Genomic DNA, 12,260 nt, shown 5'->3' with positions numbered 1-12,260 from the left:
TCTGGTGAATTCTCTCGCCCTCCCGCGCTTCTGACTGTACCCAGTGCATGTATAAACAAAAACAAACAAACAAACCAGCAAACAAATAAATAAAGCATGCCTCTATAAAAAAAAAAAAAACTCGGACAGTCTATCTGCTAGAGAATTTTCTGCCCAGGGGTCACACAGAATCTAGTTCTCCAACTATCATGGAAGAGGAAGTGACAGTAATGGGGAACCATCCAGCATCACTGCTGGGAAGAGGGGTGAACTGAACAAGCAGAGGGCAGAGCGCTCCACACCTGAGGTCTGAGAACGTGAGAACTTGCAGCCTTCCTGGTTCAGTAACCCAAGAGCCCTCACTGAAGTATCTCTCAGCAAAGGGAAAAGTCAAATGGGTTAGGTCCATTTCTGGTAAGTCCTCGGCTATGATCGGTATCATAATTTATTCCCCACCTCCCCCATCTGCTTTTGAAAACGAAAAGCTAACCTCCAAAAGACCGGATTGATAACCACTGTGTTCATCTTTCAGTCTAGTTGCGGCCCCACATCAAACGGAGGCAGAATTGCTGCCTCTCCTTCAGTTTCAGTCTCCTTCAGAAAAGGAGTTGGAGAAATTTGGGAGACAGAATTATCCAGACTGACTGAGGATGGGCATACTGGCCTTGATGGTGGGAAAATTTTAAAAGCTCATGAGGAGCCACAGGCTTCAACGGCAGCATGGGTGACTTGGGTTACACAGCAGGAGCTACTTCCTAAAGAGAACAGGGAGGAGGTGACACAGGCTAGGGCGTCTGAGGACAGGAAAAGTCCTCTAATAATCTGAGCTGAGAAAGACTATTCTGTGTGGAATGAGGGAAGGCAGAACGTGAGCGGGAGAGGGCCCTTGTGAGTCCAGGCACTTATCATGTGCGCGGACACAGCTGCCCGTTCTCTCAGCAGCGGCCCCTGCGACCTGCTCCCACCTCCCTAAATTACTCCAGCACAAGCAGGCAGGTAGGCAGGCATCGATTCCTTATTCCTGTTCCAACCTCTCTTTGCTTTTCTAGTTCTCCTTTTCAGTCTAGTTTTACTGTTACCATCCTGACTCTAATCAAGTCATGACGATGGAGGAAAGTAAAAAAACGGTAGCAAATATCTAGATGCAAAGAGCCGAAACTGTGACTGGGCTCCCGCAAATATCTGGATAATTGCGTTCATCCCTTGCCTCCCTGGGAAGGCCTGGCTTCTCAAGGGTCTGGCTTTCTTCACGTGGAGACCTCCTCCTCCTCTTTTGACCATGTGACAGCTTCCCTAGACCTTCGATATAATTTATACCTTGCCAGGGACCAACTCTTTCCCACCACTGTGAAGGAGAGGGAAAATATATATATAAATACGTCGGAAATCTATAACGAGCTCTTCTTGGAGGGCAAGACACGGGGAGAGTTAGAAGCTGCGTCAATTGCTCTTTGGGGGTTTTAGTTCAAGCCAAGGTCTGCTTCCAGCAATCAACCATTAAAACAAGCCGGCCAGAGTAACAGCACAGTTTATTCTGATCATTTAATTTGAAGTGTCAATAAATTAAACTTCAATCAATTAAACTAGGTGTGCAATAACCCAGATGGACACCCCGACACCAACATAATCACAATAAAAATTTTTATGGCTGCCAGGGACCTCACCGGGGGCAGTGCTGGCACAGCTCGCGCCCTAGCTGAGAAATATATCTCCACAGTGCAGGAATGAGGAGATTGCTTCTCCTAACGAAATGGAGGGCCAGGCACCAGCGAGGACGCAGCTGGGAGAGGGGCACAGGGGACTGCCAGAACGAGATGGGAGTGCTTTGGGGGCTTAATGTAATTGATACCTTTGCCCAGAGCAGGGGGAGGGGGCGTTCAGGCCAAGTACCTCCACTGTTAGTGCCAAAGGAATTTAACAAAAGCCCCATTAAGATGATTCAGGAAGCAAAGGCCACAGAGCAATATCAACCTTTAAGAGTCACTGATGTATTCTGCATAGTTTCCTCCACCAAATACACCAACACTCCTGTGCACTTTGGATGTCCTGATTTTTGATTTTTGAATGCGGCCAAGTTCAAGATTTGGTCATTGCTTTAGGATAAAAAAGTTATAAGGGAAGAAGAAAGAATTAAGAGGCCTAGCCCATAAAGCACTGGAAAAGTACTCAGAAAATATATCTAGGGCCTCCCCGGTGGCGCAGCGGTTGAGCACTGGGTTGCAAAGCTGCCCACAGCCTCTGCAGCGCCGGTTCGATCCCCGGCCACCAGGTGAGGGTCCCACATGGCGCGCAGACCTCTCCTGCCGCCCGCTGCTCCCCTCAGCAATGTATTTCATCAGTCTGTCTGTTCTGCTCTCCGCTCTGGCTCTGGTGGATTCTCTCACCCTTCCAAGCTTCTGACTGTACCCAGTGCTTGTGTAAACAAACAAACAAACAAACAAACAAATAAATAAAAAAGAAAGCCTTAAAAAAAAGAAAATAGGGCCTCCCCGGTGGCGCAGCGGTTGAGCGCTGGGTTGCGAAGCTGCGCGCGGCCTCTGCGGCGCCGGTTCGATCCCCGGCTGCTCCCCGGCCACCAGAGGAGGGTCCCACATGGCGCGCAGACCTCTCCTGCCGCCCGCTGCTCCCCTCAGCAGTGTACTTCGGTCCTTCTGCCTGCTCTGCTCCCCGCTCTGGCTCTGGTGAATTCTCTCGCCCTCCCGCGCTTCTGACTGTACCCAGTGCATGTATAAACAAAACAAACAAACAAACCAGCAAACAAATAAATAAAAAGCATGCCTCTATAAAAAAAAAAAAAAAAAAAAAAAAAAAAAATATATCTAGACAGAATTAGCAAAAATGAAATCTACGAGGAAGGATTTGAGGATCTAGACTGCTGGAGTGATTCTGCTTGGAGGAAAAAGGGTAAAGGGAGAAGGAAGGAAGGGCCAAGTCATTATCTCTAAGACTGCATAGGTTATTAATGGAGAATGGTGACCTGCAGAGATCCCGCTACATTCATAATTCAGGAAAGAAAGGTGACCCATTGCCAAGCACCTAAATGAAGGGAACTTACTGGTATTGAGACATTCCCATAATCAGATCAAATTTCAACTGGTGGTTCTTCTTGCCCCCTCTAGCTTATCTGTCCCTTCTTCTCGATAGCTCATGGTGATGGGCCTTGCAGAGATGAGGATAAAAATATGCTTTGATCACATTTCCCCAGAGCTCCAGCCAAACCAGGAAATGGAAATGTGAAAGGAGGACACCTAAAGGAACTTTAGAAGGTGTCTGCCCTCTCCACAGAGTGGCTTGTTAAATACTATCCAGGTACAGCAAACTCCTTATTGAGCTCATTACATGATACAGCTAAGGTAAGATCCTGGAATTCCTCAAACTTTTTATAATGAAGATAACCACCTAAGAATCAGGAGATGCTCTTTCTCGCCAGTCGTCTTGGCTGTTGCTCTTGGCTGGGGCTGTACCGTACCTAAGGCAAGAAGATGGTGGTCACAAAGAAAAGGGAAAAGTCGCTGGAGTCAATCAACTCTAGATTCCAAATTATGAAAAGTGAACAAGTAGACTCTGAAGGCAAGAAAAGGCAAAGCAAAACTGCTCATTCCTGACACAAAGAGTGCCCAGCCTCAAGGAAGGAGTACTACACCTGGCCAAAAGTGGTGTCCATCACTACAGTCCCAACAGTATCAAACTGGGCACAGCATGTAGAAAATAATAGAGTATGAACACAGCCTATCACTGATCAAGTGATTCAGTTATCACTAGAAGCAGGCCAGAACAGATTGGTGAAAAGTCAGTCATGCAAAATTTTCCTTTAATGAAACTGGCCAGAGGGTGTTTAAAAAGAAAAATTAAATAGTCAGGAGATGCTGCTGAGTAGACAGAGGAGGGGATGAAATAAAAAGGAGCAGTGAGAAAGGATGATTTTTAAACAAGCTGAAGTTACATTTTGTGGGCTAATATGTGCAGAGTAATGAGAAGAAAAATTTAAATTTAGGAAATATCTGATTTTAAACCTCAGTTCCTCCTTTGGAGCACTGAATACTGAATGTATTTAAATGCATATTTTCTCATTTCTCCTGAGGATGGTAAAAAGTAGTGACATTGTAGACAGAGGAGGGGCACTGATTCATTACATACAATGAATGTTTTAGGACATTAGGCTTTAATTCTCCCCTGGAATTCCAGCAAAGAAAGGCTGGAGTGATGAGAAAGGTATATGAATTCTTATTTATTTATTTATTTATACAAGAGCTGGGGTACAGTCTAGAGGCACGGGAAGGTGAGAAGGATTCACCAGAAACAGTGGGGAACAGAACAGACAGATGGACTGAAAACATTGCTGAGGGAAGCATCAGGCAAGACAGGAGAGGTCTGCCACACCATGTGATCTCCCTGGCTGGCCGGGAATCAAACCGGCTTTGCAGAGGCTGTGAACAGCTTCACAGCACTGTGCTCAACCCGCTGCGCCACCAGGGAGGCCCAAGTAAAAGAATTCTTAATTGGGGTTGCAAAATATAATGAAATTGTACTGAACAAAAAATAAATGTTGGAAGGTTTAGTATCTTTAGAATTCTAGAGACCAGCGGAAGAACTGATACCTGTTGGTACTTTGTCCCTAACAAAACTTATGTATATATAACAGAGGGTTGAAGGTCAACTTTGCATATTGAAGAAATGGAAAACCCTCAATAAGCCTGAGCATGAGGAATCAAAGTATAGTCCTAGTTTTGACATTTGTTTCCAAGTTCTTTTCCCTACACTTTGGTTTTCCCTAGCCTTATTACATAGGTTCCTCATGACAAAAAAAAAAAATCAGTATGTTTTTTTAAAGCAAAGTTCAGGAGTACCTGACCAGGTTAGCATGGGTTGTGTATGCAGCATCCTAGATACATATTAAACTGGACATAAGGAAGAGGCAGGCTGAGAGAGCTGAGACTGAGAACTGAGGTAAGAGAAAGTGTGATAAGGCTTTCACATATTACTCCCTCAACTCATCACTACACACATACCCCTTGTTAATAGTGCCCTCCAAGTATCACCTCCCTCTCTCCTTTACCACCTAGCAAGCTACCTTCTAGACAGATGAAGGAAGCATTCTAACAATTTATAAAACTTCCAAAGAAACCAATTTTCCAGAATTTATCCTACTCTGTTAACTGGTTAAGAAGATGGGTTGGGCCTCCTTCGTGGCCTAGGGGTGCAGTCTCAGCACTATCACTGCTATGGCCTGAGTTCAATCCCTGCCCAGGGAGCTGACCCACATATGGCACAGCAGATCTCTCCTATCTCACCTGCTGTTCCCCCCTCAGCAGTGTGTTTCAGTAGATCTGCCTGTTCTGCCCCTCACTCTGTCTCTGGTGAATCCTCTCACACATACCCCAGCCTGTCCCCTCACACCTCTGGTCTACACCCCAGTTCTTGCATGCATAAATAAATTTTAAAAAGACTATTGGTTAACTTCCTGATATAGAAAGTATCTTATTAAAAACCACTCATATCTGAAGCTTTGTAACTAAACTTAACCAAAACACAAGATGAGAAAAGAATTATCTTTGTCATTTTTGAAAGAGCAAAATTCTTTTTTATCCGATGACCTGAGTGTGTACATGTATTAGTGCTGACAGGAGAGGGAAAAGCCTAAAGTTCAACTACCCGAGGAAGGAGGCTGGGACCTGAATTCCTTCAAACACATACAAAGATCATAAGGATCATAATGCACACCTTCAGTTACCAAAATTCTTATATAGAGTTAGCACTTCAGATCCTAAAATAAGAATTTCTGAAGTCTAAATGAGGAGAGGAAAAACAAATGAGAGGAAAGCAGAACAGAGTAAGAAGTCTGGGAAAATATTACACAATCCAGGCTAAATCTATCAAGTATTCCAGATTTTGATGGACTACTGACTCGTCATCATGACAGACCTAAATAATGGGGATTAACAGGGAAAGGAGTAAAAAGAAAGCCTTTTTTTGAAGGAAACGTAACCGGGAATTATCAACGAGGAGTCAAACTGTGACAACCATCAGGAGGAGCCCCCACTCCATCCTTTCAATGGGGAGCAAGTCAGGAGGTCTGGGGAACATCAGGTATCATCGCAATCCTCAGAATTAGGGGGAACCCGACGGACCCCAGTCCAGGACGCACATGCTCCTGCTGTTCCAAGGACCCCCGGGCTCCCTCCAACTTTCACAGACAGCCTCCTCCGCGGAGCGCCCTACTCTACGCCGAGGCTGGAGCTACTGCCCTAGGCCACACACCGATCCCAGGGCCGCCAGGATCTTCAGTCCCCGGGAATTACCCCGAATTCCCCCTCCTCCCCGCTCCCGGTCAGACTGAACCCCGACTCCCGATCCCTTCGGACGCCGCAGCATCTCGGTTGCCCCCCCGGCTCCTACCAAAATCAGCGCCTCCATCTTGCCCCGCAGCTGGTGCCGACGTGGAGCCGCAAAAGCAACGCCGCCGCTGATTGGCCCTACGTCCTTATTAGTGCCCGCCCAGGATGGAGATTATTGGACGATCGGATGCCAGCTATTGCTCTATTAGCCAATCAGTGTACTACAGTGCGAAACGGAAGCAAACTGTCCAACCAGAAGACGTACGTATTTGATTGTCAGTTGAAATACTCAATCAAACGACAAAACCTCACGGCTGAGTGGGCGGGCGGGTCAGTAAGGCAGGGTTGTTTCCATAGGGAACAGAGGAAGCGGTTATTAATTTTCCATTGGCTGGGCGGAAGCCACGTGATCTCCTCGTCCTACTTTGGCAACTTTGAGCCTCACTCCCTATAGGGGGCGCTGTGTCTCCTTAACCTCTAACACGGGCAGTTCCCTGCTGGCGTCCTACCCCAAACGCCTTTCCAAGGGTTCCCATTAGGTCCCTCGTGTGCAAGGCTGCTTTGGCAAACGCTGCTAGTGTAGACGCACACGTGTCATTTCAGCACCTCACAGAAAGTACCCGAAACGATAGAGAAAAGCCAGGAGGTCCCCAGCCTGTTAACTAGGTAACTGGTGGCTAGATAACTAGATAAACCAAAACGGCCAGAAATTTATTGCTACGGTGACAATTTGTCAAACGCGAATTCCAGGCTTTGCTTCGGCCTAGGGAAGGACAAGAATCCAGAGAGCTTCTGAAAGCCCATTTTCTTTGGTCAGATGTGAAATGGGATGTTAGAGCTGTTGAGTCCAAAGAGGAGCCTAAGGGGGCACAGAGGGGTGGGGGGGCAGGATAAGGAAGGATATAGGGAACAGAGTCTGTGGTTTTCCAGCAGGGACAAGCCGTTGCAAAATGAAAAGAGAAGTTTACTTAATGCAAGGGTTTCACAATAGGAAGGAGTTTGGGTGAACTTTAACTTTCTTCAGCCCCCTTAGTTCCTTGGTTCCTGACATCCCAAGCCCTACCCTCACCTCCCAATTACTTAGGCCAGGGACACCTTCTAATGTGTTGTATAATCCCCAAAGGAATTTTTTTTTTTTATCAATTGTGTAAAGCATCCAGACCTACCCAGGAATTTTTTTTTTTAAGATTTATTTATTTTATGCATACAAGAACTGGGGTACAGGCCAGAGGTGTGGAGGGTGAGAGGATTCACCAGAGACAGAGTGGGGAACAGACAGGCAGATTGACAGAAGTACACTCCTCAAGGGAGCAGTGGGGGAGTCAGGAGAGGTCTGCTTGCCATGTGGGTTGCTCCCTGGCCGGGGATCGAACTCGTGCTTCAATGGCTGCGGAGAGTTTCATAGGTTGCGTCTTAACCCCTTGAGCCACCAGGGAGGCCCCCACCCAGGAATTTTTCTAATAATTTCAAGTAGAGTCAGATGGCCTAAGAGAAAAGTGTAAAACAATACAATGCAAACCACAAAACTATGCTGTGAAGGAAGGCATATGATTTTCTGGTGAAGTCCCAGATAACAAGTCTCATATCTGGATTAAGGAAAGACTTAGCTTTTATTCTGAATGGGAGTTATTCAAACATTTAGCTTTGTGCCTGGTATCATAAAGTTTTCCTTATCTTGACAGTTTGATGATAATACATTTATTGACAACTTACTAAGTGCCAGGGAGAGTGCTAAATCCTTCAATACATTATTTAATATCTTTAATAAACCTTAGTCTCATTTTACGAATGAAAAGAGTAGAGCTCAGAAGAGCTAAATTGTATATTTAAGGCCACGTAACTATTAATTGGCAGCCATACATTTGAGCATAGGTGTTCGAGTTCTAAAACCTTGTTCTTCCCCACAATCTACTTCTCTGGTTTCTGGAACATCCTCTCTTGCATCCCAATCCTACCTGAAGTAACCCACACCATTGAACTTGAGGAGGAAAAAATGTGTGATGTGATCGGTTTATGGGGGAGTCGTTGACTTGTGTGTTTTTGATTGTGGACTAAATGACAAATTTTAGCAGTCTGACATTGTTCCAGAAGATGACTGATTCGTAGTTCTCCAATCTACTGGGAAACTGTGCTGTGGAGGAAGACAACTGACTGGGTAGAGATATTAGTTCTTTTTTTTTTAAGATTTATTTATTTATGCATGCAAGAACCGGGTTGTAAGCCAGAGGTGCGGTGGTGGGGGTGAGGGTGGAGTGGAGAGAGTATTCACTAGAGAGAGTGGGGAGCAGAACAGGCAGATCTACTGAAATACGCTGCTGAGGGGAGCAGTGGGCAAGGCAGGAGAGGTGTCTGCTCCATGTTACATGGACTCGAACTCATGTTACAGTGGCTGGTGATAGCCTGACAGTGCTGTCTTTAACCCCTGCATCACCAGGGAGGCCCCGAGATATTAGTTTTTGTTGTGACTTTGTCTTATTAAGTGGAAGAATTCTGGGAAGAAGTCAATTCTCCCTAGACTAAAGCTACCACTTCTGGAAAATGAGGACGCTCAGACCAGAACTTCCTAGGGCACTATCTAGCATTAAAGTTTCTGCTTCTTTTGCTTCCAATCTCCCCTTCATTTGGAAAACCTTTAAGAACCAATCAAATGGAAAATGCGTATGTATGTGCACACATATGTATGTGCACACATATGTATATGTGTGTATGTGTATATATATATATGTATGTATATACATAAGACTCCATTAAACAATAACTCCCATTTCTTAATCTTTCTACTCTGCTCTATCAATTTGATTATTCTAGCACTTTATATAAGTGGAATCATACAAAAGTGTCCTTTAATGGCTGTCTTATTTCACTTAACAGTGTCTTTGTGGTCGTGTAAGAATTCTTTGAGGGATTGATTTCATGGGCAGAGAATTCAAAAAAAGAAATAAGGAAGAGGATGGAGATAAAACTAGAAAGGTACTTTGTGCCAGATTGTGAAATGCAGTGAATACAAGTTGAGGGACCAGATGATTGTGGGAACTGGAATGTTATACCCTTCTGGAAAATATTAGGGTAATATCCTGTAAAATTAGAGGATGGGTACATCTTCTAGAGAAATAAAAACACAACCCAGGGCCTCCCTGGTGGCGCAAGGGGTTAAGACACAACCTATGAAGCTGTCCGCAGCCACTGCAGCATGAGTTCGATCCGCAGCCAGGGAGGTGACTTACATGGCGCAGCAGACCTCTCCTAACTCACCTGCTGCTCCCTTCAGCAGTGTCTTTGGATCAATGCACCTGTTCTGTTCCCCACCCTGTCTCTGGTGAGTCCTCTCACCCCCGACGCCGCTGGCCTATACCCCACTTCTTGTATGCATAAATAAATAAATCTTTTTTAAAAAGTTTAAAAAGTAAGACTTAATCATGAATAACCATGTTTGTAAATGCAGTTATTCATTCAGCAAACATTTATTCAATACCAGCCATGGGCTCACCACTCTAGGCACTAAGTGTACGTCGGTGAACAAAACAGACAAATGTCCCTCTCCTGTGGAATTTGCTTCTAGTTGGGGGCCAGGAATAGACAATAACCAAAGACATAAGTAAAATATGTAGGAGGTTTGGTGATACGTGTTGTGGAGAAAATTGAAACCGCAAAGGAGGCCAGGGGGCAATTTCACTCTTGCACAATTTGTAGTGGAACCATTGGTGTTGAAGAGAAGCGAGGGACAGGGAGGAAGTTTACTAGCATGGTCAAAGGAAGATCTTACTAAAAAGAGGACATTTGATAAAAGACCTGGAAGAAAAATGGGATCAACCATGTGGATATTTGAAGGCAGAGCCTTCCAGACAAAGTGAATACAGAAGAAAATGAGGAAGAGCAGTATTAAAATGTTAACCTAGATAGGAAGAATGGATTATTATATAGTTCTAACATGGATGGAGCTGGAAGGGATTATGCTCATTGAAATAAGTCAGAAGGAGGGCCTCCCTGGTGGCTCAGGCAGTTGAGTGCAGCGTTGTGAAGCTGTCTGCAGACTCTGCAGTGCCAGTTCGATCCCCGCTGCCACCTGCGGAGATGCCCACATGGTGCAGAAGACCCCTCCTGTCTTGCCCACTGCTCCCCTCAGCAACATGTGTTTCCGTCAGTCTGCCTGTTCTGTTCCCCACTCTGTCTCTGGTGACTTCTCTCACCCTCCCGCGCATCTGGCCTGTACCCCAGTTCTTGTATAAATAAATAAATCTTAAAAAAAAAAAAAAAAAGAAGTCAGAAGGAAAAAGAAAAATACTGAATGGTCTCATATATGGAATATAGAGGAAACTGAACAAAAGGTCATGAAAAAAGATAAAACTTGCAAGCTGACCATAGATCTGAGCACAGTGCTGCTGTGCACATTTGTGCAATGCATATTCATTTCGGTGCAGGTTCCCCTGCTGTATTAAAGTATTTTTTATATTTTCCATTAACTTATATGGTAAAATGTTTGAGCACTCCAAACTCCAAAAATAACTACCAAATCATCCAAATAGCAATAATGTACTTTCACATTATAGGGGGAAATTGTATCTGTTTTCAATTCTTTTAGATATTTACTTAGGAGTGGGATTGCTAGGTCATTAGATAATTCATTAACTTTTTTGTGTGGTTTTTTTAAAGATTTATTTATTTATACAAGCACTGGGCTACAGGCCACAGGCGCGGGAGGGTGAGAGGATTCACCAGAGACAGAGCAGGGAGCAGAACAGGCAGATGGACCAAAGACACTCCTGAGGGGAGAAGTGGGCGAGGTAGGAGAGGTCTGCTGCGCCATGTGGGACTCTCCCTGGCAGGCTGGGAATCAAACCGGCGCTACAGAGGCTGCGGACAGCCTCATAGCGCTGTGCTAAACCCACTGAGCCACCGGGGAGGCCCAATTCATTAACTTTTGAGAAACCATGAAACTATTTTCCACAACAGCTATACTACTTTTTTTTTTTAAGATTTATTTATTTATTTATACATGCACTGGGTACAGTCAGAAGTGCGGGAGAGCGAGAGGATTCACCAGAGCCAGAGCGGGGAGCAGAGCAGGCAGAAGGACCGAAGTACACTGCTGAGGGGAGCAGCGGGTGAGTCAGGAGAGGTCTGCGCGCCATGCGGGACCCTCCTCCGGTGACCAGGGAGCAGCCAGGGATCGAACTGGCGCTGCAGAGGCTGCGGGCAGCTTCGCAACCCAGCGCTTAACCGCTGCACCACCAGGGAGGCCCTATACTACTTTTCTTATTTATTTATGCATACAAGATCTGGGGTACAGGCTAGAGGTGTGGGGGGGTGAGAGGATTCACCAGAGACAGAGTGGGGAACAGAACAGGCAGATTGACTGCAATACACTGCTGAGGGGAGCAGCGGGCGAGTCAGGAGAGGTCTGCTAAGCCATGTGGGTATTTCCCGGGCTGGGGATCGAACTTGTGTTGCTGTGGCTGTGGCTAGCTTCATAGGTTGTGTCTGAACCCCTTGCGCCACCAGGGAGGCCCAGCACCTATACCATTTTACATTCACAACAGCAAGCTATGAAGTTTCTAATTTCTCCCTCTCCTCGTCAACACTTATTCTCTCTCTCTCTTTTTTGGTCATCCTAGTCAGTATGAAGTGGTGTTTCATTGTGGTTTTGATTTGCATTTCCCCAATGACTAATGATTTGAGCATCTTTTCATGTGCTTGTAAGCTGTTTGTGTATCTTCCTTGGGGAAAATTCTAGTGGCATCATAGACCCATTTTTTTTTTTTTTTTTAATAGAGGCATGTTTTTATTTATTTATTTATTGTTTGTTTGTTTGTTTATACATGCACTGGGTACAGTCAGAAGCGCAGGAGGGTGAGAGAATTCACCAGAGCCAGGGCGGGGAGCAGAGCAGGCAGAAGGACCGAAGTACACTGCTGAGGGGAGCAGCGGGCGGCAGGAGAGGTCTGCGCG

The 12,260-nt window shown here is 45.4% G+C and overlaps 1 protein-coding gene across 2 annotated transcripts in view; it reads right to left on the bottom strand.

Annotated features, from left to right (window-relative positions):
- The window catches only part of COPZ1 (COPI coat complex subunit zeta 1), a 40,325-nt gene that overhangs the window by 12,704 nt on the left and 15,361 nt on the right, over positions 1 to 12,260 (bottom strand). The window contains exon 1 of one of the 2 annotated variants that reach the window (XM_037514903.2): positions 6,376 to 6,433. The exons of the other annotated variant lie outside the window; for it this stretch is intronic. Within the exon in view, the coding sequence (XP_037370800.1) occupies positions 6,376 to 6,393 (18 nt within the window). The 5' untranslated portion in view covers positions 6,394 to 6,433. Of the gene's footprint in view, positions 1 to 6,375; positions 6,434 to 12,260 lie in introns of those variants that run through there. 2 annotated transcript variants of the gene reach the window in all.

This window comes from Talpa occidentalis, unplaced genomic scaffold (assembly GCF_014898055.3).
Source record: "Talpa occidentalis isolate TD23 unplaced genomic scaffold, MPIMG_talOcc4v2.1 talOcc4.16, whole genome shotgun sequence".
NCBI lineage: Eukaryota > Metazoa > Chordata > Mammalia > Eulipotyphla > Talpidae > Talpa > Talpa occidentalis.
This window is presented reverse-complemented; position numbering and strand designations above follow the sequence as displayed.